General features: G+C 40.6%; 1 protein-coding gene and 1 long non-coding RNA gene across 2 annotated transcripts in view; one reads left to right on the forward strand and one right to left on the reverse strand.

The window, feature by feature from the left end:
- Positions 1-1,891: 1,891 nt before the first annotated feature.
- On the reverse strand, positions 1,892-3,057 carry LOC141500118 (uncharacterized). Its single transcript, XR_012471842.1, has 2 exons — positions 2,742-3,057; positions 1,892-2,260 (listed from the first exon to the last, which is right to left on the reverse strand). It is a non-coding gene; the product is annotated as an uncharacterized LOC141500118 (long non-coding RNA).
- A 397-nt stretch (positions 3,058-3,454) lies between these two features.
- The window catches only part of ZFTRAF1 (zinc finger TRAF-type containing 1), a 48,110-nt gene continuing 24,992 nt past the window's right edge, over positions 3,455-26,572 (forward strand). The window contains exon 1 of the mRNA XM_074203029.1: positions 3,455-3,855. Within this exon, the coding sequence (XP_074059130.1) occupies positions 3,478-3,855 (378 nt within the window). The 5' untranslated portion in view covers positions 3,455-3,477. The remainder of the gene's footprint in view (positions 3,856-26,572) is intronic.

Here is a 26,572-nt window from a genome sequence, read left to right on the forward strand (position 1 = left end):
AATTTGAACTCAGGTCCTGACTTCAGGGACAGTGTCCTACCCACTGTGCCATTTAGTTGCCCAATAGGCAGGATTCATGTATTTTTTTATTCAATAGACCTGCTAGGTATCTATTCTGTAAAAGAGGTCTCTATTAGAGAGATTAGGGAGAAAGGATTGGAGATATAGATTCTGCCTTACTCTTCTGTTTCTTCCCCCAAGTCCCCCCCCATCCCAGCTTACAGTCTAGAAGTGAATATAAGATATATGATGCACATAACATATACTGATTTGTAATTAAGGTCCAGTGTCATATAAAGATTGCTTTAAGGATAAAATATAAACTCCTTAGCCTTCTTCCAACCTACATTTCTGGCCTTATTTTATATTCTATCCCTTCATGGATTCTAAATTCTAGCCAAATTTGACCCCAATTTCCATTCTTACTGAATTTCCACCAAATGCATCTCATGCCAGAAACACCTTATATCTTTCTACTGAAGCCCAGGTCACATACCACTTCCTTCATGAAGTCTTGCACCTAAAATTTTCTTGGATACTTTGAACCTCTCTTTTGCCTTTTTAAAATTCTGGCACCACTTATTTGAGTACATGCCACATTTTCCCTACTAGAACTTTTTGAGTATGAGTTTTCTTATATTCATCTTTGTACCCTCAGTGCCAAGTACCTAACAGACAATACATTTTAAAAAATATAATTAGGAACTAGAGAAGTGGTATGGACAGTAAATTCTATAGGAATACAGAAAAGATATTTTTTTAGATCAAAGTATCTATAGAAGGCTACATGGTACTGGCCCTTGAGTCAGGACCTGAGTTCAAATTGACCTCAGACAATAATTACCTAACTGTGTGACCTTGGGCAAATCACTTAACTCTATTGCCTTGCAAAAAACAAACCAAAAAAAAAGCTACATGAGCTTTTAAACTGGGCTTTGAAGAATGGGCAGGATTTCGATCAATTAATGATTTCAGGGGTGGCTAGGTGGCGCAGTGGATAGAGCACCGGCCCTGGAGTCAGGTGTACCCGGGTTCAAATCCATCTCAGACACTTAATAATTACCTAGCCGTGTGGCCTTGGGCAAGCCACTTAACCCCATTTGCCTTGCAAAAACTTAAAAAAAATTAGTGATTTCACTAAATGATTTCAGACATAATGGCAATAATGACAAGAAAAACAGGAAAGCTTAAGTAAGGGTTTGAAGGGTGATGTATACATTCCAGTTTGGCTTGAAGGTTGTTTGGGATGTTTAGTGATTGAGATATGGTAAGTACTTAAAGGGAAAGTAGGCCCTCACCACTTCCTAGAGTAGGCTTCTTTTTTTTTTTAGATTTTTGCAAGGCAATGGGGTTAAGTGGCTTGCCCAAGGCCACAAGGCTAGGTAATTATTAAGTGTCTGAGGTCGGATTTGAACCCGGGTACTCTTGACTCCGAGGCCGGTGCTCTATCCACTGGGCCACCTAGCTGCCTCCTAGAGTAGGCTTCTTATCCAAGTTCTCATAGCACTTTATCTTGCACCTTTTCAATGTACTTCTGTTATACTATATATTAGACAATTATAAGTACAAGTTGGAGGCAGAGTTACATGGTGGACAGACAGCCTGCCTGGGAACCAAGAAGGCTTCTGGCACATGATTCCCGAGTCACTCAAGTGTTCTGGGCAATTCATTAGGATTATAAATTGAAGAGGCAGGCTTTAGAGCCACTTGGGAGCTCTGAATAATAATGAAATCAGCGATTCTTTCCTTATTCCTAGATATATCTTTTTCTTCTTAAAGGCTGAGCTTCAAAAGGGGGGGAACTTATATTTTGTATCTTCCCCCTCCCCTATATACACTTAGCATATATATTATATATATTTCATTTATTGAATTGGAAGAAAAGCAGCTATCCTGGTCCAAAATCTTTATGCCCTTTCAAGTTGATACTTTTGGGGGGGGGGGCGGAGAATAAGGATTTCATTGTTCAGGTGTGTCTTCCATTCATTTTAGTCAAAGACACATCTCCTTCCTGAATTGGTGCTGCCTCTGAAGTTACCTGGCTCATTCCCAACTCCAGGAATGGCGGTACCTAAGACTTTAAAGGGAAGTTAATTATCTCAGCTCCTTCCAGAGAGTCTTGAATTAAAGCGGGCCCTTTAGTCTCATCTGCTAACAGCGCTCCGGAGCTCCGCCACCCAGGGAGATCAGGAAGCCCCCAGTCCCGGGCTCACAAGCAAGCGTTCTGGAAGGAGGTGAGGTCCCCAAGCCTCTGCAGCCTCTACAGGAAGGAGACAGGAGATGCCGGCGCATGATTTCCGGAGGAAAGCGCTTAGGCCACGCCCCCAACCCGTCATTGGGTGGATAAAGGAGGCCCCGCCCCAACCGCGAACAATTCACCAATGGGAACCAGCAGGGGAGGCGTGGTCTTTCAGAGAAGGCGTGGCTCGGGCCCGGTAGCCGAGCCGGAGTTGAGGTTGGCCCCGGGATCCAGGGCTGCAGAATTGCGATTCGAGCCCGAGGGCTCCTTAGCGTGGCCTTCTCTCTCCCAGGTGGTCTGGGAAGGGGTCGTAAGTTTGGGGAGAGAGGAAGGGAGGAAGAGGCAAGCACTCGATTTCCGGTAAGGTGGAAGGAGAGCCAGCCCCCACGCCCCCCAGCCAGGGGCTCGGGGGACACCCGGGCATGCTGACAGCCCGACCTCCCCTGAGGGAGAAGCATGCTCCGCTACCGGCCTGCGACACTGCCAAGGACGGGAGCCTCACCTCTAGCATCTGGAAAGTCGGCACCATCCCTTCCTCCTTACCCAGGCCCGAGGGGCGGGGAGCGACGGGCTCTGGGCAGCTCCCCGGGGCTCGGACCGGGGCTCTCCAGCTCCTCTCCTCTCGCCCTCTTCTCTTCTTGGGCCTGGGCCCCACCCCCTCGGGGCCTGCCCCTTCCTGTCCTCCGAGGTTGGGCGGGGCAGGGGCCGGAGAAAGGGGCGGAGGGGGGCGGAGCCTGTGAGGTCCACGCCTCCTCGCGCCGATTGGTCCCCACTGCGGCTCCAGCGCCGGGCCTTGATCCCCGCCCCCTAAAGCTCCCTCCCACTCTCTCCCCTCCCCCCCTCCCAAGCGCACGCCGATTGGCCGAGGCGACCGGGTCACGTGACGGGCGTCGCCACCACCGCCTCCGCGGGGGGTGGGGGGGGCGGGCGAGGAGCGAGCAGTGAAAACAAAGATGGCGGCGGCGCCGGGTTCGGCGGCTGCATCTGGGTCTGAGGCAGCGACCGAGGCGGCGGCGGCGGCGGCGGCGGCGGCTTCCAGGAGACGCGCGGGCGGCCGGGCCCTCTGAGGCGGCGGCGGCGGCGGGAGCGGCGGCGGCGGCGGCGGCGGCAGGAGCGCGCGGTACCCCTCACCCCCTCCCCCTCGGGCGGCGGCGGCGGCGACGGCGGCGGCGGCGGCGGCGGCGGCGGCGGCGGCGGCGGCGGGAGCGCGCCCGGCTCTGCCCGGCGGCCGCGGCGGGATGTCCGGGGCCGAGGAGGCCGGGGGCCCGGCGGCGGCGGCGGGGGGACCCGCGGGTTCCGGGGCCGGGCCCCCGGGTGCCTCCGCCATGGCTGTGTCCGTGTCCGTGCTGGGGGAGGCGGCGGGGCCCGGGCTCCCCGATGAGGCGGGCCTGCCCGCGGGCCGCCCGCTGCCCCTGCCCGAGGCCGGCGGCGACCCAGACGCGCCGCCCAAGAAGCGGCTGCGGGCGGCCGAGGCGGAGGCGGCGGCGGCGGCGGCGGCCTCGGCGGCGACGGCTTCGGCTTCGGCGGCCGCGGGGAGCGGGAAGCTGGAGGAGCGCCTCTACTCCGTGCTCTGCTGCACCGTCTGCTTGGACCTGCCCAAGGCCTCCGTCTACCAGGTACTGCCGGAGCCCCTCCCCCGGCGGCCCCCGGGCCCGGGCACCGACTGCGGGGTCCCACAGCCTCCTCTGCCCCCCCATTGTTCCTCCTCCGCCTTCGGGGCTCTCTTTCACCCCCCCCCCATTTTGGGAAATTGCTGTGCCCAGAGATACCAATATCCCCCACCTCCTGGCCATTCTCACCTTCAGGCATTGTCTCCGGGAACCCCTTTCCCTCCGCTTCTCCCTTTCTTCCCCAATCTGGCTTTTCTTTATCTCTTACTTAGGTCTCCCAGGTTGGGCCCCGCCTTTCCCCATCATCTCTGGCGACGCCATCCTTCCCGGATTCCCTTCCCTAGCTATGCCTCACCCCCATCCCATTTCACCTTAGGTAACTTCATTTTCTCTTTTCCCTTTTGTCGCCCCTTTACCCCTCCACTCCACTCCCTTCTCCCCGAAGGGAGTTCCTTCTGCCTGGATCTCTTAGGATTTTCCCATTTCTCTCTCCCATCTCTTACTGTTTTTTAAACTCTTTTCTTCATTTTGGATTCCCTTTCAGGTTTATCAAACCCCCCCCCATCCTTCTTTTCTCAGATTGTCCCCTGACAGTTTTCTATTACCTGACCTATCATTTTTGACTACCGTATCTCAACTTCTCATCATCTTTAGGAATCTTACAACATTCTTATTTTTTCCCTTAGTCTGCTGGGACACTGATTCCCTTCTATACCCTAGTCTGGTTTCCTGCAGTGCCTCAACCTATCCCTTCCTTCCCTGATCCTTATCAGCACTCTCTACTACTTCATCTGTCTATATTAAATCTTTAATTCATCCCAACATTCTTTAAAGCAACTGGTGATATAAAGAAAACAGGGGTGAGGGAGAATATTAATAAGAATTAGTAAATATAAAGTAATTTCAGCAATATCCCCTTAATTGACTTTGATTATCTCGTGCCTCCTCCCCAATATTAATTTATTTCCTGAGCCTAGCCTGATACTCCAATTTCCTATTCTAACCTCACTGATTAAAATCAGTGTTTAAAAACACTTACTCTGTCCTCTCCTTTACTGTCTCTTTGTATCTCCTTCATTAAGGAAGTATCCCTTCCACAGTCCAAACTTTGCTGACTGCTACTCAAGTTAAGGCTTTTTTCATAACTTTCCTACTTGACTCTCTCCCCTTATCCCACTTTTGTAATCTAGTCTTCCTTTCTTTATTCTCTCCTTTTGTTCTTTAATATCAGTACCCCTTTAGGCTCTCTTCCTATTGGAGAGATGCTCTCTCCTTCACACCTGGCAGGGGCATAATTTGTGTTGACAGGATGGTCTGTGAATGTTTCATTCCTTACTGGAGAGGCTGGAGAGAAAGAGCAGGTCAGAAAGCATCTTACTTCCAGCCCTCCTTCCCCTCAAGACAGCAGTAAAAGACTTTGCCCCTTTCCTTATCTACTGTCCTCTGCAGAGTTGTTCCTCACCACCCTAAATTTCTGATTATTGTACCAAATATCCCTTGTGTGATGCTGCAAGGAGAACTAATGCAACTCACTCACCTCAGTCTCAACCCTTGGGGACAGACATGTCTCTTTCTTCCATCTTGCCTTTCCTGATTCCACCCCCCTTTCCACAATGTGGCTTCAGAATTCTTTCACCCAGAATCTATTAGACATACTCTTGATCCCATTTTACTTTCCAGATTTCTTAGTTTGGAGGACTAGTTTTTGGATTTATAGGCCCTTTTTTCCTCTTCTAGCCAAACCCACGGTGTTATACCTAGAACTAACCCTTCCCCAAATCTGCACCCTAATTCCCTTTCTCCCAGTTCCAATTACATTCCCAGCCTTCTGTTTTCTTTCCCCTTGATTGAGGAATAACTTTTACCCTCTCCCTCCTATTGTTCATTCTTCTAATTTGGTTTCATCCTCTTTTCCTTCTTGCAAACAACAAAACCAGATTGAAGTATGGTTCTGATAAATATGTCTTCTCTATACCTACTCTTTTCCCTCTCAAAAATAAAGTTCAGCTTTGGGGCCAATGTACCCAACCCCCATTTGGAGGAAATAGTGCTATCAAGCCTTGGGGCTCATTTATAGATAAAAGGATTTTTGATGGGAGTTAGGGGAATCAGAACATATATCTTTTCTGGATGGTAAGAAACCATGTATTTATATGTACTCTTTCACTCCTTAGGAAATAGATTGCTGATTTGGCCCTTTTGAGATCTTACTTAGGGAATACACCTTTTGTTCTCCATTCCCACTCCAACCCCAACTCCCAAATCTGAAAACCTTTGGTTAGATCTTTTAAAGGCTTGGCTTGCACCTAGTGGATGTGAGATTGGCAGTTGAAGGGAGAGGTAGAGAAACTCCTTTTCTCTTCTCCCCCCTTTCTCCTGAATATCTTGTTAGGTCTCCAGAACTTGGTGCAGGTAGATACTGTAAATAATGTATGGACTTCTACAGAGTCACCAGTCAAGTCTTGCTGTTTTAAGTTTTCTTACAATAGAGTGGAGGGCCTATTTTTTGGGATGTTGAGGCTTATCTCCTTGGAGACAGGAGGCTAATGCAAGCATTTCTCCAGTCTTAGTGTTAAGAACATGCTGAGGTGTTTCTGGGGACTGAGATGGTCTTGAGCCTTTCTGTATTTATCAATAGATTACTTCTCCTATCCAGCCTTTGATATAGATGAACCTGTGTGTGATTCTTCCTGAATGTTACAGGCCTTCATGATGCCAGCAGTGTTCCCCTTCAATTTCAGAGGCAAGCCCTTAGAATTTGAAGCAGAATCGCATATTAAAAAAAAAATTACTGTAATGCAAGTTGTGGTTATGATTTGGGATGGTCATTTTGAGATGGTAGGGCAGAAAAAGGGAGAATTCCAGCAAAAAAGCTTTGGGATCACCTTTGTGGGCTTGAGCCAGTCATCAAAATGCAAAGGTCATTGCTGCAGTGGCATTACACTTTGCTGAGCTGGCCCTAAAAATATTCACCTGGTGTTTTAAGAGAATCCTTTTGTGATTGCCTTGTTTAGGGTGAGAGCAAGTCTAGGCAGCTTCATCTTTCTAAAGGAGAGAAAGCCATGCTAGCTTTTCACAGCAGCTTTCATGGGGAAAAGCATAATTTGTGTTGACAGGATGGTCTAGACATAGGCAAGTTGTGACTCCTCTTAAAATGGCTACTAACTCTGAAAATAAGGTCTACCAGGCTTCTCTTACTGATACTTCTCCTTGGAGCTCACTCTGCTGAAATACTCTTCTGCAAAAAACACTGTGTAGAATTTCCAGGGAGGCTGTCAAGTTTGTATAAGAGCTAAATATGAATTATATAACTCATGAAGCTGTAAGCCTGTTCACTGATAAGATACTTTGTAGCTGGGGTGGCTAGGTGGTGCAGTGGATAGAGCACCGGCCCTAGGGTCAGGAGTACCTGAGTTCAAATCCAGCCTCAGTCACTTAATAATTACCTAGCTGTGTGGCCTTGGGCAAGCTACTTAACCCCATTTGTCTTGCCAAGGAGGTAAAATGGGAAGAAGAGCCTGTAGCAATTACATGCCCAGCTTATTTTTAAGGCTGAGGGGACAGCCTTAGGGCTCAGAGCAATAGATCTCAGACTGGGTCCTTAACAAGTAGGTAGATTGATCAAATGACTGGGCCCTCTTGGTCAGACTGGTTAAAACTAGTTTTCTATAGTTGTGGTATTCCCACTTATTAGTAAACACTTAACTAGTGAGTCTAGTTAGGAAAATTTAGAGTCCAGATTATGCCAACACAGTAAGGTTCTTCTCAAGTAAATAGTATGGCAGAGTTGAGGCATTGGTATTTGCCTTTTATTTTGCCTCTGTAAACATCGCCATTTTACCACTGATAGATGATGGTATCCTTGTAAATTTCCAAAACTGTACATATATTTTTTGGGGGGTTTTTTTGGCAAAGCAATAGAGTTAAGTGACTTGCCCAAGGTCACACAGCTAGATAATTATTAAGTATCTGAGGCTGGATTTGAACTCAGGTCCTCCTGACCCCAGGGCCAGTGGTCTATCCACAGTGCCACCTAGCTTCCCCCACTGTACATATTCTTGCTGCAAGGTGGATTCTGACTGTTGAGATTCCTTCTTTTAAGACTGCTATGATGAGGATGGTCCTGACCATCTTTCTTGTGGTAGGAGACACATATACATTTTATAAAAAAAAAAGTACAGTCTTGAAAGCTTTAAGACATAGCTTTAAGATAACCAGCTATTTAATAGTCAGCTATCTAATAGTGAAATTAGAGATTAGGGATGGACTAATAACATCTGTTTAGAGATAATTGAATACTAGGGCAATCACCAAGTAAATAATCGACACATATACATTTTAAAAATAATTGCTTCTGTTTGTATTTTCACTTCTCAGGATGCAGTTCTACACATTATTTCATTCTCACAAATGCTCTGTGAAAGTGGTCTGTAGCAGGTGGTTTCATCCTCATTTTACAGATGAAAAAACTGTATATGATGCTCAGTAAAATGAATTCATTTGACCTAAAAAATGCTGACCTAACCAAGTTGAGAGAATCTATTCCATTCAACAAACATTTTTAAAAAATTATTTTAAATTTAGCACCTAATAAACTCAGTTTCCATAAACAAAGTAGAAAAGGATTGTTCATGGTATGTGAATGCTGTATACAGTTTACTTTTCCTTTTAATCATTATAGTAAATAAAGTTTTCAAACTGTCCTCTTTGTGTTTCCATCTGACCTTTCATTTTTTTCTCTTCATTCTTAAAATGTAACTCAATGATCTGCTGTTTTTTGCAATTCTATTGTTATCCATCCCTTCCTTACCACTTCTCTCCATTGAGGAAAATAATAATTTCAACTAGCATATGATAACAATATAATAGCTAACACAACAGCAACTATAGTACCTTAAAATTTGCAAAACACTTTATAAATATCTCTTTATCACAAGAATCCTGTGAAGTAGGTGCTATCATCTGACCCCATTTTATGGATGAGGAAACTGAGGCAGACAGGTTAAGTGACTTGCCTAAGGTAACATAGCTAGTAAGTATCTGAGACTGGAGTCTTTCTGACTCCAGATCCAGGGTTCTGTACACTGTACCACGTAGCTCCCATTGGGAGAAAAAAAGGAAAAGCAAAACTTGTACAAACATTTATTAAGGGCCTATTTTTTTTTTTATAGAAGTGTAGTGCTGGGTGCTGAAGGAGATGACAAAGATTAGGTTAAACTTGGCTCCTGATCTTCATGGAGTTTATCATTTTGTTTTTGATATAATAGATATCACTACAAAAATGCAGTAATATAAGAGAGTGTTCTATGAAGGTGGGAATGTCATTATCGAATTGGTGAGAACATAAGATTTCATGAAATAAGTGGTATTTGACTTGAAATTCAAAGGATAGGTAAGATTTCAACAGGTGAAAGGATGAAATTCCAGGCATAGAAATAATGTGAAAAAAAACTTGGAGGTAAGAAAGTATAGTGCATACTGTTTTTTGTTTTTTGTTTTTCATTCTTGAAGACTGTCATGACAACAGGTGAGGATGATGACAAGCTAGTGGATTGGATTTGAGTTGAGGGGGTGCTTTCTCCTACAGAGCCATCTGGATCCTGTGGCCAGATATGGATCCAGACGATCATGGATGTGAGGCAATCAGGGCTAAGTAACTTGCCCAAGGTCACACAGCTAGTAAGTGTCAAGTGTCTGAGGCTGGATTTGAACTTCCATCCTCCTCACTCCAAGGCCAGTGCTCTATTCTTTAGCACCTAGCTACCTTGGTGCATGCGTAAAGACCAGTAAGTAGTCCAGCTTGGCTAGAGCTCAGAGTACACAGTAGGCTAGAAAGATTATTTTGCCATGTATTGGGGACCTTGAATACCAGAGTGAGGCTTTTAAAAATTTACTACCATAGCTATAGAGAACTGTTTAAAGATTTTGAGCAGAGGACTGGCATGACAGACTTGTATAAGGAAGATTAATTTGGCAGTTTGACCAGAAGAGAGAAAAGTGGAAGCAAAATTTGTCCAAAGCCACAGACTGCATACCTTTACATTAAAAGATAGTCCTAGCACACCTGAGATGTGTCCATCCCTGGCAATGCAAACTTTTTCGTATTTGTGTGTTTGCCCAATCCTTTAGGTCATTGTTGCCTTAGACCTCACTTTTTATAGGGAACTAAGAATAAGATTGTTATATCTATAACACCGAATAAGCCATTTGGAATAGTTAGAATAAGTTCTTTTTTTTTAAGGGTTTTTTTTGTTTTTGTTTTTGTTTTTGTCTTTTTGCAAGGCAGTGGGGTTAAGTGGTTTGCCCAAGGCCACACAGCTAGGTAATTATTAAGTGTCTGAGGCCGGATTTGAAGTCAGGTACTCCTGACTCCAGGGCCCGTGCTCTATCCACTGTGCCACCTAGCTGCCCCAGAATAAGTTCTCTTAACATTCATACCCTGGAATGCTAGTCATCTGGAATCCCATTCCACAGACTTCAAATGGAGTTGAACCAAGGATTATTGGCAAATTAATTTTTTTAAGAAAGTGAGTGCAAGGTTAGGCAGATGTAAAGCTTCTATTTCTACCTTAAAAGGTGGAAATAGTTCTATCATACCACTTCCCAGGGAAAAGGGAGTCCTTACAGAGGTTCCTGAGTAATTACTAGCTTACTTTCTTCTGCCTGTTTGATCTACTTCCTAAATGCATATATACATATGATTTCATGTAAACTTAATATAAGATTTAAATAAAGTTCGAAAAAATTAAAACTTCAAACTAGGACTTGGCACAAAGCCTCATTTTAAATCACATTTGGTTCTATTAAATCATTTTCAGAAATAGTGGAAGACTCAGTGAGGATATTCAGCTCTGATTATTTCCATTTGAGTGTTTTATAACATTACTCCTGTCTACCTATATATATATCTGTTTGAACACAGTGATGTGACAACTGGAAGGTTAGAGTTAAGTATGATATCTTTCTGGAGATACCAGATAAAGCATCTTGAAATTTGACTTTTTTGATTCAGTCATAGGAGGCAAAGGTTGAAAATTACTTGTTTTTATCAAAAATAAAGAAATCTGAAGATGTATTCATTGTAACACTTTGCTAGGAACCTATCCTGAGTTACTTTAGACTAGAAAAATTGTAACCATACCTTTCTCAGAAAGTGATTGCCTATTTCTGCAGTATACTGGTCTTGCATTGTGATTGCTGTAGGCCATAGTTATTCATTCTGTTTCTCTCTTCCTGGTCCCCTCCCTAGGTGGAAAAGTATTCTTATCCACCATTTACTGGACAGTAGAATGATATCTTCTTATTCCAACTTCAGGAGTCATCTGTAGAATCTAGAATTGTGAAGGACTTGAGAGGTTATCTAGTTTGTCTTTCATTTTGTGAATGAGAACTGAGTTCTCTTTACTACTCTAAGGTAAAGAGATTGTCCAAGATCACACCAGTAGTAAGTAGCAGAATCTTAATTTGAATCCATTGCTCACTCTTAATATCTTTGATAAACCTATTTCATTTAGCACCTGTTTACTGCATGTTCATTATGTGGAAAATGCTGACTAGGTCATACTGCATGGAATACACAGTAGTGAGATGCAGTCTCTTGAATTAAAAAACTCATTCTGTTCAGGGATCTGTTCTGGCCAGAGATGGGCATAGAATATTTAGGATCTGCTCTTCTCAGGTGTTCTCTGGGTAATAATTCTCAGAGGAATTATTAAGTTAAGTCCCATTTTTATATTCAGAACTTAAACACCCAAAATGAGTAACTCCACATTTAAGGGAACCCATAAAGATTTGAACACAAACCTAGGAATTTCCCCCATGAGCAGTTTTGCCCTTCTCTCCAAGCATATATAAATTTTAACATGTTAACTTTTTTTCCCTCTTTCATTTTGGTAACCCTATTGCCTATATCCTCTACCCCTAAAAGTGAAAGAAATATAAAATCCTTTTATCAGATATGCATAGTCAAATAATGCAAATTCCTCTGTTGACTAGGTCTGAAAATAGTAGTCATCATTCTACACCTTGAGTTCATCATCTCTCTGATTGGAGGTGCCATGTTTCATCAGTAGCCTTGTGGAATTGCTTTTGATTATTGCATTGGATCAATTTTTAGTCTTGTGTGTTATTAGATAAAATACTTTCTTGGTTCTGCTAACTTTACTCTAGTTTATATCAATCTAGGTTTGTCTGAACTGTTTGTTTCATGATTTTTTACTGCATAATAATACTCCATTACATTTTTATACTATGATTTCTTCAGCCATTCCTCACTTAATGAACAGACCCTGTTGTGGCTCTTTGCCACTACAAAAAAAACTGTTGTTTCCTCTTTGTTTTGATCTCTTTAGGGGACTAGACCTAGTGGTGCTATCACTGAGTCGAAGAGTAGTCATAATTTAATAAGAGGTTAATAGTTTCAAATTGCTTTCTACAATAGCAGGGCCTTTGAACATTCAGCCCAACCCACTCATCATAAATAAGGAAACTATGACCTAGAGAGTCAGTGGCTCGCTCATGGTTACCACTCAGGTACAAATTAACCAAGGCAAGATTTAAACTCGGGTCCTCTGATTGCCAGAGCCAGTGATCTTTCCCTTTACTGTGACTTATCTCCTGGGAAATAATTTTAGCCAAGAAAGAATCACAGACAAGCCTGACAGCTTTGAAAATTACCCATTAAATTTATTACATTGTTGAAAACTTGAAAAGAAAAGCAAACTAGGACCTTTGAAGTTTCATTTATGTCCTTCCATATACCATGTAAATGGAAATGTTCAGTTTGCCTGGTGTTAAATTCAGAATTAAAAAAAATTCTGGCAGGAGGAGCTTTGAGGTAGCAGCTGTTGCATTGGACTGAGATGAACATTTACTTGGACTTTGGGAAGAGTGTAGTGTTGGGGGGAGGGGTGGGCTCTGGCATTATATATCTTCTACAGGCCCTGCTTGACCCCATAGGCTACTGCTGACTCCACATTAGGGGACAGTTAGTTCCAGGACAACACACAGTGTCTTGGCATAGGAATCAGAACATGGCAGGTTGTAACTGACTCCTTACAGCAGCAGAATTCAGATAGCAACTTGTAAGGGAGTCCCACTGCAGACTCTGTCCTACATAGCCACCTGTTCCTTTTTCTTTCAAAGCTTTTCATATGGTTGGTGATCTAGACCTGACAGGTTGCTCTGTTGGTGTTGGGTTGGTGAATTGGCATAGTGGGTGTTACAAGATGTCCTTTCAGCTCTAAGCCCTAGAATTAAACTAGATACTGTTTGGGGGCTTGAGTTAGATATGTGGCTCTGTCTTGCAAAAATGCAGAAAGTTTGTGTGCTGGACCCAAATTTGAGGGCATCCTTCCACAGTCCTGATGAGGCAAACCAGTAAAATACATTTAGTCAGTGACAAGACAAAGGCAAAAATCAGACTGGACTTGTGCACTGCTATGCCTAGTGCTGATGTTCTAAAGTGTCTGTCTTCCTACCATTCATCCATCCTGGTCCCAAGTCCTCTCTGTCCAGGAAGGCCAAACAAGGAACAGAGAAGCCTTTTTTTCTGCTTTATGTTCCCAGGCAAATAGAAAGCCGTTGTCTTTGGCAGTTCATTGCCAGGAAGAAGTGGGCTATTTTTAGGAGGGAATATTTTTTGCAGTTCCCTGGGTAATAACCTAGCCTGGTGCACACAGTGTGAGGAAAAAGCCTGGTACTCCTGTTGCCACTGACCAATCAGTTCTGCATTGATATTCAATTGGCCTTGGTGTCCTAATTGTTCTTGGGTTAGCCAAATGACTTTCTCTAACCTTTGTGTAACTGCTATAACAAGGCTGAGTTTTACCTGGATTCTTAATCCAAATCAGCATGATGGATTTATCTGGGATATGTTGTCCCCTTTCAAAGTTATGGGGTCTTAGATATAAATAATATATATTATTTGTTAGTACTTGTTAGTACTCACTCTGAGTTATAAACCTAGCCCCATCAGATCTACTTCTGAGGCCTAGTTAATTTTCTCAGTGGCCTGTTGCCTTTAGAGGATTCTTGAAGTTGGTATGACGCTTTTTCTTCCAGTTTAGATCTCCTTGAGTTCCAAAGACTGCTATAGGACCTCTTGTTTGTTTCTGCCTAAGAAAAGAGAAATGGGAGGATGGACAGCTTCCCAGGTTAAGGGTACTGGATTATCTTGCAGGTCTGTTCTAGAGCATCCTGGGTTTGCGGCTTTCTAAGGGCACCTAAGCCGTGTGTATATAACATAAATGAGTAAATACAGAAGTCCTTATGCCAAGTAGTTCCTGTGTGTGTGTGTGTGGGGGGTCTTGTAAAGAGTGAGGAGACTTAGACTAAACAAATGTGCAAATGTGCCTGCCATTGTTGCCTGTAATTTGAGCTAATAATACATTTCTTTTGGAGGAGAGGGAGAGGGAGAGGGAGAGAGAGAGAGAGAGAGAGAGAGAGAGAGAGAGAGAGAGAGAGAGGAATTGGAACTATTTATTGAAGAATTAGAACCTATTGATACACTAATGAAGTTATTAATTTTTAAAAATATTGAAGGTGGTTTAGTGGAATGAATACTAGATTTATTTGAAAGACCTGGATTCTGGTCCCAGCTCCATCAGTTTTACTTGTTATATGACTTTCCTAACTCTTGTCTACTTTATTTTGCTTTCCTCTGTACATTTTAAAATTCAGCTGTGTATTGCTTCTACATAGCATTCCATCTCCTAATTTTGTGTCTCAGCACTGGCTGCTCCCATGTTTGAAATGCTCTTTCTTTTCGTTTCATCTCTGCCTCTCAATTTCCTTGGCTTCTTTCAAAATAGCTCAAATCTCACCTTCTGCTAGAGGTTTAATGTTTCGCCACTCTCTTCCCTTCCTCTCCTTCCTTCTGAAGAACTTCCTATCTAGTTTAGGTTGATGATCATTATGTCCCAAACAGTAGTGCTTATCTTTCTCCTTAAACCCTACCCCCTTCTTGTCTTCTCTTTTGTTGTCTTTTATAGAAGACAATACATCCTTCCATTTCCTTAGCCTTGGAACCTAGGAGTCAAATGGGATTCCTTACTGTCTCTCATCCTCTATCTCCATACTGTTGCCAAGGCCTTTCTCCTTCACCTTTGCAACATGTTTCAAATATGCCCCACTTCTTTTCTCTGATGTGGCCACTACTGTAGTACAAAGTGCCCATCACCTCATACCTTAATTATTATAATAGCTGCTGCTGGATCTGTCTACCTCAAGTCTCTTCCTGTTCCAGTCTGTTCTCCATTTATCCATTCAAGTGATTTTCCTAAAGCTGAAATCCAATCCTGCCATGGACTTCCTCATTTAGCTGTCACCTAGATTATTGCAACAGCCTCTTGATTGGTCTCCCTGCCTCAAGTTCATCTTACGTATAACTACAAAAGTGATTTTTAAGTGTAGATCTGACTTTGTCAGTCCCCTACTCAGTTTCAAGGGTTTGATTGTTTCCAGGATTAAGGATATACTCCTGGGTAGCTTTAAAAGTCCCATACAACCAGTTTCAGCTTATCTTTGCAGACTCTTTAGAGATTCCTTTCCCTCCCTTCTCTCTTTTTCTCACTCCTGACCTTCATTCACCTGTCTGGCCCTAATTCTACCTGAATACATTATTTAACCTTTGTCTCAAGAATCCCTCACCCTTTAAGAAAGAGCTCAAGCACCAACTTGTATATGAAGCCCAATCCTGATCCTCCCCAATAGCAAATGCCCTCCTTCCTAATCACTCCATATTTGTCACTTTGTATTGATTTGCTTAATATTTGTGCATATATACTTGTATTTGTACTTGGGAATTCTTCCATTAAGAATGTAAGCTCTTTGAGAATAGGGATTGTGGTCTTCATTTGTGCTCCCCAGTGCCTGATACATACATAGCACATTGTAGTAAATGGTTGCACATTAATTGAATAAATTCTCTGTGACTGACTGCCTTATTTTCTTTGAATGAAGGTTCCTTTCCTCATTTCACAGATAGGGAGGTTTGGCCTATCTACTACACATAAGGCTTTAAGGATCAAATGAGATCATGGATATGAAAATCTTTTGAATCCATAAAGCATTGCATGGATTTACAGTGGCATTCTTTCCTTCATTCATCCAATCAATATTTTTTAAACATTTCCCATATATAATTCCAGGAAGGTATGATGCAAGCTCAAATAGGTAATGCATGTTTTCATTCCCCATTGTTGAGTGTGGAATCCTTTGGGGGAATACCTGTAGAATTGTTACACAGATATTAACTGTTGCAAAAGCCCAGTTGAAAAACAAAGTGTCCTCTACAAGTGTTACTCTGTCTCCCCTAGTCAGCACTGACTGAAAGGTGAAAGGTGTATCAACTCAGGATACAAATTTCAAGTGAAGTAAACAAGTATTTATTAAATGCTTATTAAAATACTTATTAAAAATATTTATTAAATAAAGCCAGGCAAAATGTTTAGCACTAAGAATATGAAGAAAAAGAAAAAGAGACCACAGTCTAATTAACTGTGCTGTGGTTGCTTTTTTCAAGGAATTTGCACTCTGATTTTTATGCTCTTTCTTGTAATAGACTTTGAGTTCCAACTCAATGTTTTGAGACCTTAGTTAAATTTAGAATCTAGAAAACCTTCAATAGGATTGACTAGGTATCTAGTGGTATTGAATTTATTATTTTTGTAATATTTTATTTTTTACCCAATTACATGATAAAATAATTTTAAACTTATTTTTAAATTTTGAGTTCCATATTCAATTTCCCTCTCTCCCTTCCCTTCTCTTCCTGTGATATAGGTTATACCTGTGCAATCATGTAAAATGTTTTCATTGTTAATCATTTTGTACAAGAAGACCAAAAAAGAAGAAAAAGAAAAATAGCTTGTTTCAGTCGGTATTCATATCAGTTCTTTCTCTGGAGGCAGATAGCCTGCTTCATGAGTCCTTTGGGATTGTCTTGAATCACTTTATTGATGAGAATAGCTAGGTCATTCACAGTTCCTCACTATACAGAATTGCTTTTACGGTGTACAACATTCTTCTGGTTTTGTTCACTCATTTTGCATCAGTTAATGTAAGTCTTTCCAGATTTTTCTGAAATCATCCTGCTTGTCATTTCTTATAGGATGATACTAAATTTAAAAAGAATAAAATATAAAGCTCTGCATTTAAACTAAAAATCAATTATGCAAAATGTGGAATGGGAACTCATGGCTGGTTATTTTAGTGATAAATGAAAAAGTATTTATTAAACACATGCTATGTTTTTTTTTTTGATTAAAGATTTTATTTCTTTTGAGTTTTACAATTTTTCCCCCATCTTACTTCCCTCCCCCCAACCCCCCCCCACAGAAAGCAATTTGTCAGTCTTAACATTGTTTCCATGTTGTACATTGATCCAAATTGAGTGAAGCCCATGCTATATTCCAAGCACTGTGCTAACTAAGCTTACAAATACTAAAGCAAAGATAGTTTCTTCCCCTCAAATAGCTTATATTCTTTTTTTAGGGTTTTTTTTGCAAGGCAATGGGGTTAAGTGGCTTGCCCAAGGCCACACAGCTAAGTAATTATTAAGTGTCTGAAGCCGGATTTGAATTTAGGTATTCCTGACTCCAGGGCTGGTGCTCTATCCACTGCGCCACTTAGCTGCCCCCAAATAACTTATATTCTTTAATTAATTTTTTATATTTTAAAAAATAAACACTAGTTCTGCCCTCCCCAACTCTCCCTTACCCACATTGAAAAAAGAGGATAATAAAGTTCTTGTAATAAATATGCCTAGCAAAAGGAATCAAATTCCCAAGCTGACTATGTCCAAAAATGTGTAACTCCCATTCTGTAGCTTGAGTCTATCCCCTCTTTTACCTGGAGACAGGTAGCATGCATCTTCATTGGTCTTCAAGAATTATGGTTGGTAATTTCATTGATAAGAGTTCTTAAGTTAAAATTGTTTGTCTTTACACTGTTCTTGTGTAAATTGAGCTCTGGGTTCTGCTCATTTCCCCTCTTCATCAGGTCAAACATTCATCCTAAGTTTCTATGAATACTCTCCCTTTTATCATTTCTTACACAGTAGCATTTACATACATGGAATATTATCTTCCACTTGATAAGCATCACCTTATTTTTGTCATAATAAAAAGTGCTATAATATATAACTTTTGTAGGTCCTTTTCCTCTTTCTTTGATCTCCACCTAGTAAGTAATATTACTTAGTTATTTCAGGGACTTTTGGGGCATAGTTCAAAACTATTTTCAGTGATTTTACAAGTTCATTAGTCTGTATGTGTGTTTTCCCTCGGTCCCTCCATCATGTGTCATTTTCCTTTTTTGCCATCTTTTCCCCATTCTTTAGAACCTCGGCCTTTAATTTGCATTACTTTAAGTATTAGTAATTTGGAACATTTTTACATAGGGCTGTTGATAGTATGGGTTTCTACCTCTGAAAGCTGCTTACATATATCCTTCAACTATTTATCATCTGGAGAAAGGCTCTTTTTTCTTGGGACTTGAATCAGTTCCTTATGTAGCTTCAATGTAACATTTATCAGAAAATTGTTGCAAAGATTTTTTTTTTGGTTAATGGTTTCCCTTGTAATTTTGGCACAATTAATTTTGCAGGAAAAAAAATGTATGTAATCAAAATTTTTCACTTCATCATCTCTGATCTTCTCTGTTCCTTAAATAATCATGAACTCTTTTCCTAGCCATAGATTTGACAGAAAATGTCTTCCTTGCTCCACTAATTTCTTAATTATGTGATATTTCATCTCAGTTTTATATATATATATATATATATATCCATTTGGAGCTTACCTTGGATGTGTAGTGAAATGTTTGTCTAATGCTAAAAGAAAATATTTTTAAACTAAATTTTGCCAGGAGTTTTCATTCTAATAATATAACAAACTCATTGTATCAACAGCATGTCATGGATACTCACCAAAATAACTTATAGAGCTAGCTGAAAAAGCAACTTTATTTTAGAATATATATATATATATATATATATGTATATATATATATTTTTTAAAAGAGACATTGTGTCCAGAACAAGAAAAGGATAATTCTATTGCCTTGATCAAACCACAACTGGGGTATTGTTTAAATTTCTAGCTAATAAGAAGGTAAAGAATAACTAGAGAAGAGGGACCAGGATGGTGGAAGGAACTGACAGTCATATCAGTCATATATAAGAATCTGTTAAAAGGGGCAGCCAGGTGGCACAGTACACTAGCCCTGGAGTCAGGAAGACCTGAGTTCAAATCCAGGCTCAGACATTTAATAATTACCTAGCTGTGTGACCTTGGGCAAGTCATTTAAGCCCCCAATTGCCTTGCTAACCCCCCCAAAAAAAGAATATTAAAAGAACTGGAAAATATTTAGCTGAGAAAAGAGATTTAGAAAGGGGAAATGATAATTTCCTTAAAATTTACTTCAAATATCTGAAGGGTTACTTGGTGAAACAGGGATTGAACATTTCCTACTGGGCCTAACAGGTAGATTAGAATCAGGAGCAATGAATGGAAGTTTAAAGAGAGGGACAAATTTCAGCTCTGCAAGAGAAAATGAAAACTTTTAACCATGAAAACTATTCCTTTTATTATTTCTTATACACAGTAGTATTCCTTTACACACATGGAATATTATTCTCCAATTGATAAGTACCTCCTTATTTTGCAGACTTTTGCCATAATAAAAAGTGCTATAATATAATAGTTTAAGCTTTTGTGCCATGCAGATCCTTTTCCTCTTTCTTTGCTCTCCTGGGCATATAATACCTAGTACATAGTATTACTTGGTCAGTTCAGTGACTTTTTGGGGGCAGCCTTAGAGAGATAGAGTTTTGATAGTAGGCTTCATATGGATAAACTACCAGTCATAGATGTTAAAATACCCTGTGATCCATGAGTAGGGATTCCTATTCAGGTACTGTTTGAATACATTGCCTTTAAGGTCCTGTTTAACTTTGAATTTTGTTCAGTCAGAAAGCAGTGATCTTTATGTCAGGATGATACCTGGGTCTTTTATCTGAACCCTTGCCCATAAGCTCTGCTTTTTTTAACCTCTGCAATTTCAACAATAGAAAATTTTGTTTTACTGTATTTTTTTAGGGTTTTTAAATTTTTTTTTATTTTTTTAGGTTTTTGCAAGGCAATGGGGTTAAGTGGCTTGCCCAAGGCCACACGGCTAGGTAATTATTAAAGTGTCTGAGACCAGATTTGAACCCAGGTACTCCCACCTCTAGGGCTGGTGCTTTATCCACTGCACCACCTAGCCGCCCCTGTTTTACTGTATTTTATCGGCCATCCTGGAGTCTTTTGGATAGTGGTGATTGTAAATATGGTTTCAAATTCAGATAAGTAGGAGGCTTACTGATAGACAAAGCCTTATTTTCTGGGAAAGGGATAAATTGCCATCTATTCAGCTGCCTTGGAAGTCTTTTTTTTTTGCATTGAAATACTGAGCAACTGTTATATTTGCCTATGTTTGAAAATGAATAAATGATCTGAGAATAGTTATCCTCAAAAGATTATCTGGAGAACTTCTAGGTTAAGGAAATTTTGTGTGTGTGTATATAAAAGTATTCCTATCATTTCCACCTACCCATTCACAAATCATAATGACACCTCACATTTTTTTTGTAGGGCATCTTGATTATCCAGCACAAATTTTTTTTAAGCCCCCCACTATTAAAATATGGCATTCATGTGGAAAATATTTATTAGATTAGGCTCTTTGCTAAGTTATGCTAATCCAGCTCCTGCTCATAAGGAACTTATAGTCTCTCTAATGCAAATATTATCAAGAAAATGTACTAAACCAGGTTGTTGTTCAGTCATTTTTTTCCCAATCTTATTTGTGACATCATTTGGGGTCTTATTGGCAGAGATACTGGAGTGGTTTGCCACTTCCTTCTCCAACTCATTTTACAGATGAGGAAACTGAGGCAAGCAGCATCAAATGACTTGCCTAGGCTTCCACAATTACTAAATGTCTGACACCAAGTTTAAACTCAAGATGAGTGTTCCTGACTCTAGACCTGGTACTCTGTGCATTGTGCCATCTAGCTATTCTTGAACACACTTTTTCCTGACAAAATCCCTTCTGTCTTTAGAGCAAGCTATGGAATTTCTGGTAAGCCCTAATTGTTAGGTCTTCCACTAGATAGGACTATGGGCAATCCACATAATAGCCCTTGACCTGTTTTCTCATTTTTAAAATGTGAGTGATATCTATTTGTAAGAACTATCAAGAAGAAAATCTTATAAGTAAAGCACTTTTTATAACCACATTAATGTGTGTGTATGTGTGTGTCCATTTGTCCATCTATGTGTCCATAATTATATTGGAGTAGAGAACTTTCCAGGAGGGAAATTTATCAATCCAGATCAGTAATTGTTCTGCAAAGCATTTTTAGAAAATTGCCTGGGTTTCCCCATATGTTGATTGGCTTTGCTGATTTTTTCCCTTCTCTTTCTTTAAAAAAAAACAACTGTTTTAGATGGTAAGAAGGGATTCAGGGTAAGTTTAGGCTATGTAACAACAAAAGCTAACCACAAAATTGTATTTTATTTTTGAAAGGGAATTACCTTGGCACCTGGGTGCTGAGAAATGAAATGAAATGCCCAGAATCATATAGAACTGGGACTTGAACATCTTTGTTTCTGGAGGCTGGCTCTTGATAATTATAACAATGATAGTAATAATATTGAGCCTAAATCTATTTTCCTATAACTTTGGATCCAGAATGGCTAGTTCTTTTCTCTGGGTAAGCAGATGAATCTTGAGTTACATGATAGATCTCAGTTCAGATACATGAAGATAATTCATCCACCTCTCTGATTCTCTTTCCCCATTTCCAGTTCTCTCTCTCTCTCTCTCTCTCTCTCAATCTCACACACACACACACACACACAATCTGAATTTAGGTAAGTGATGGTATGATTTTTTTTCAGATCTTTGTTTTGTCTGAACTTCAGTCTCTTGTTTTATATTGACTTCTAATGGTAATAATAATTCTACCCATTTCAGAATGTGATTATGAGCATCAAGATAGTGTATAAGGATTTTGGAAAGTATTATAGAAATATTAACTATATATATTAATATCAGTTATTCTTTGTGGGGTTTTTTGCCAGGCAGTGGGGTTAAGTGATTTGCCCAAGGTCACACAGCTAGGTAATTATTGTCTGAGGTCACATTTGAATTCAGGTCCTCTTGATTGCAGGGCCAGTGCTTTATCCACTGCGCCATCTAGCTCCCCTTAATATCAGTTATTCTTAAATTAGTTCTTTTCAGGCTTGAAAATGGATTATTAGTGTCTTATAGGATCCTCTGGGTGAGTGGAATAGCAGAAATCATTTCAGAGCCCTTTTCATTAGACTGCTGGAGTTCTGTCTGGGATTCTAGGAGCTGTATGTAATGAATGCTTGGGACATAGGTTCTCTCTACATTTGATAGGTGCTGAACACACAAAGCTCTTTTTTTTTAGAGTTTTTTTTTTGCAAGGCAAATGGGGTTAAGTAGCTTGCCCAAGGCCACACAGCTAGGCAATTGCTCACAAAGCTCTTTTTACCATAAGTACTCTGATCACACATGGATGTTTCCAAAACAAGATTTCCCCTCATTTTAGTAGATGTCCTCAGAACAAAGCTTTATAATGAGCCTCAAAGTACTGGGCCTTCCTCTATCAGGGATGTCCTCCTTGTGGGAGGCACTTGGTTTAAAGGTTGTAGGAAGAATCTTTCTATCTCTGTCTGTGTGTGTCTCTTCCTCCCTTCCCCCCTCTCCCCCACCCCCACCCCATCCTCTCTTCTCTCCCCCCCCCCAGCAGTTATTTAGATAGTCCTGGTAAAAGGAGCAAAGTGAGTTTTTTGTATTCCCCTAGAAGAACTAAGAATACCAGAAATGTTAGTTTTGATCAGGGCACCTTCAAGTTCTGATGAGAAGGATGTAGGAATGAGTTGGTTTTATTGGGGAGTGATGAATTGGACCAGGATACTGACACCCCCTTTCCTGAAGCTGTGGTGGAATTGATTTGATTCTATCTCCCTGAACCCTCGGTTAAAAACTCTACTGATTAGGTACCTGCTCAAGAGCTCAACTGAGTCCATGGTGTGTGCTTAAATCTGGACTATGAACTTGGATGCTACTTTGGGGAGCTAATGTAAAGTGAGCTGGGAGAGGGCTCTGCTGTTTTGTATTGCTGCTTTGTAGGCTGTCTAGTGAGATTCCCAGAGTATTAGAGTAGTTGAGGTCACTTGCTTTACACTCAGATTCCATTCATGGACAAAGATTCATGTGAGTTATAAGCTCTGTCCTGATTGGCTATGGTGAGCTTTTAAAGCAGATTGCATTTGAGGGAGGAGGAAAGAATAAGAGTGTGTTTTAAAGTGCCCAGAGGCCATATTGCCATATTCATTTTGCCTTAAGATGTAGTCTTGCAGGTTTCTGGAAATGCTGGTGTCTTGGACAAGGCTCATTAGGCTTTTGGTATAGTTGTGAGGAGCAGCAAAAAGAATTTTTCAGGAACTACAGAGAAACTAGGTGACACAGGGTGGTTTTGTTCAAAGACTTTTTTGTCATTTCAGAGACCTGTCTAATTTGTGAGTCTTTTCTCAGTCAGTGTGCCCTAGTCGTAATTCTATTTCCAACAAATCCACGAACACCTTCAGAATCCATGGAAAATCAAGTCCTTTTGTGGTTTAATTTTCTGGACATCAAAGAGTTTACTACTTTTAATTTCATTATTCTAACCACTATTATTATGTTTGGGCCTTTCTTAAATACTTTACATACTTCTCTGCTTTATTAAGCAGAGTACTGAATGTAAAACTTCCTGAATCTTTTTATTATTATTTATTGTTTCCTCCCTATATCTAGTGACCTCAGGTTTTGAAGGGTTTTTTGGTTTGTTTTTTTAGGGGTTTTTTTGTGAGGCAACTGGAGTTAAGTGGTTTGCCCAAGGCCATACAGCTAGGTACTTACAGGTAGGCCAGATTTGAACTCAGGTACTCCTGACTCTAGGGCCAGTGCTCTATCCACTGTGCCACTTAGCCTCCTGAAGTTTTTTTGATGTCTGATTTTTAGTTTTCTGTTTTTACTCATCAGCTTCTTTCTACTATTAGTATATCTAACTCTTCCCTTTACCAATTAGTTGCTTTTAATCTATCTAAGCAAGCTTTTTAGGATTATAATGTAAAAACCTATGTCTCCTGAATTAGGACCTGGGCAAGTACCTTAGGAGATGGTACAGTTTAAACTCTGTTTTCCACTTGGGGAAGCTGAAGCTCAGAAGTGAAGTGATCTCAGGTCTCTTTCAGTATTTAAAGATGAGCTAATAGTAATGATGCCTGTATTTTGGGAGTGACCTCAATATTAATGCTAGCCACTCCCATGATCTCTATTAAGCATTTGTACAGGCATTAGAACATCTGGAATTTAGACCCACCTGATCTGCAGTTAACCTGTGTATTTCCTGTGAGGTTGATTTATTTTCCTTGGCCCTAGAGAGGGCATAGCAAGGGACATTAAGTAGAAGTTGCAAAGATTGGTAGATTTTAGGCTCCTTATAAGGAAAAAGTTACCAAGAATTATAGTTGATTTTGAGGATAAGAGGTCTCACATTCAATTTTCTTTTAAGTAAAATTTGAACAACTGTTTGTTGGAGATATTAATATATGGAATTTTCAAATGGGGGTCAGACTAGATGACATCTAATTTCCCTTCTGATTATTTCTGTGATATGCTCAAGGTCATCATGATGACCAGGGCTAAAACTATAGAATCTAGGTTTTTTGCTTAGAGTACTACAAGTTCACCAGCTCAACTTTTAAGAACTTGGAATATTTATTTCCATTGGGGGAGGGGAAGGGTGTGCTATTTTAGAGTTATTTTCCTTTTAATTTCTCACAGCCTGCTGCATCCTGGATAAGGGAAGCTGTTTCATAAGAGACGGTGGTACAGTAATAGAACTTGGACCTAGAATCAAACCTGAATTAAAATCCATGTTAGGGGATTTGATGTATCAAATCCATATTCACTAACAGTGTGATCTTGGACATCTCATTTAATCTTGACTTCAGTCAATCAAAAAAACATTTGCTATATGTCAGGCACTGTACTAGGAGCTGGGGTACAAAAAGAAGTAAAAGATAGGCCTTGCCCTTTAGGGTTTCACAATCTAGTGGAGTATACAACATGTAAACACAGATAAAAAGAGAACATGCTATATAAATAGGAAGTAATTAACAGAGGGAAGGCACTAGAATTAAGAGGGGTTGGCAAAACTTTTTGTAAATATGAGATTTTCATTGGGACTTAAGTTGGGAGATGGCCAGAGCATCCAAAGCCAAGAGATGGAGTGTCTTGTTTGTGGAACAGCTTAAGAGGCCAGTGTCACTGGATCACATATGGGGGAGTGGTGTGTAAGGAGACTGGAAAGGTAGAAGGGTGCTAGGTTATAAAGGACTTTGAATGCCAAGCAAGATTTTGTATTTGATTTAGTCTTCCCTGATCTTTAGGAAAAATTACTTTGGTAGATGAATGGAAGATAGATTGTATTGAGGTAGGCAGATCCACTAATAGATTGTTGTAATAGTCTAGGCAGGAGCTGAGAGTGTGCACCAGAGCAGTAGCAGTGTTGAGGACAGAAGGGGATATATTCCAGTATATGTCTGTTTTCTCATAAGGAGATATGGAATCTTTCTCCAAGAGGTTATTGTGAGGATAAAATGAGATGGTATTTGTAAAGCTTTTTAGAAACCTTATAAAGCACTATATAAATGCTAACTATCACAGGGTGCTGCCAGATTGTCATTTTTGTCTGCTGTGAGGCTGCTATTTTAAATAGAAGAGAAATTCAACCCAATAAGCATTAAGTGTCTGCCATATCTTAGTCACTGTGCTAAGTGCTGAGGATACAAAAAAACAAATGAAAGCATTCCCTGGTAGTGGATAATAACAGACATAGATTAGAAACTACAAAAAACACATAAAATAAATACAAAGTGCTATCAGCTTTAACAAGTGAAAAAATCTGTACAGACCTGTGAGAGGATCTACTGGCTTCTATGTTATGACTTAATTGATATATATATATTATCTGAATTCATCATAGATACTCAGCTCTTTGAGAACAGGAGATATTTCATGTTTTCCTTAGCACACACTGGGAACATAGTAGGCATGCCATTAAAATTGGTTATGTCCTATGTCAGAGCACCAGCCTTGGACTCAGAAGGACCTGAGTTCAAATTCAGCCTCAGATAATTATTTAGCTGTGTGATCTTGGGCAAGTTACTTAACCCTATTGCCTTGTCAAAGCAAACAAACAAAAAACGATTGGTTATGTCAGCATAAAGTTGGAGTTATATCCAGCAGGTGTGTCAGGGAACATTCTTTCAGGCCAGCTGTTATGCTCATTGGTACTGTGGGCTGCACTGTATTCATGAATGGGTATTGAATTCTGTATGGGCACTGGACATGTTTTTGTTGAGTGATATAGCTAGCCCAGAAGAGCTAAAAGGTTGGACACCCTAATTGTGACTTTGGGTGTTTTGAGCCTCCACATCTGTGGGTAGTTTGTGTTTGCTTTGGTTTTGAGCATTCTCTCTTCTAGTGGTATTCTTATAAATCAGATCTTCAGAACCCTGAATAGGTCTTTTGTAAAATTGTGTGTGGAGCTTCATAGAATTATGAGAAACTAAACTTCTTCATGTGTTTTTTCTCAATC

This window comes from Macrotis lagotis, chromosome X, assembly GCF_037893015.1.
Source record: "Macrotis lagotis isolate mMagLag1 chromosome X, bilby.v1.9.chrom.fasta, whole genome shotgun sequence".
In the NCBI taxonomy this organism is placed as follows: domain Eukaryota; kingdom Metazoa; phylum Chordata; class Mammalia; order Peramelemorphia; family Peramelidae; genus Macrotis; species Macrotis lagotis.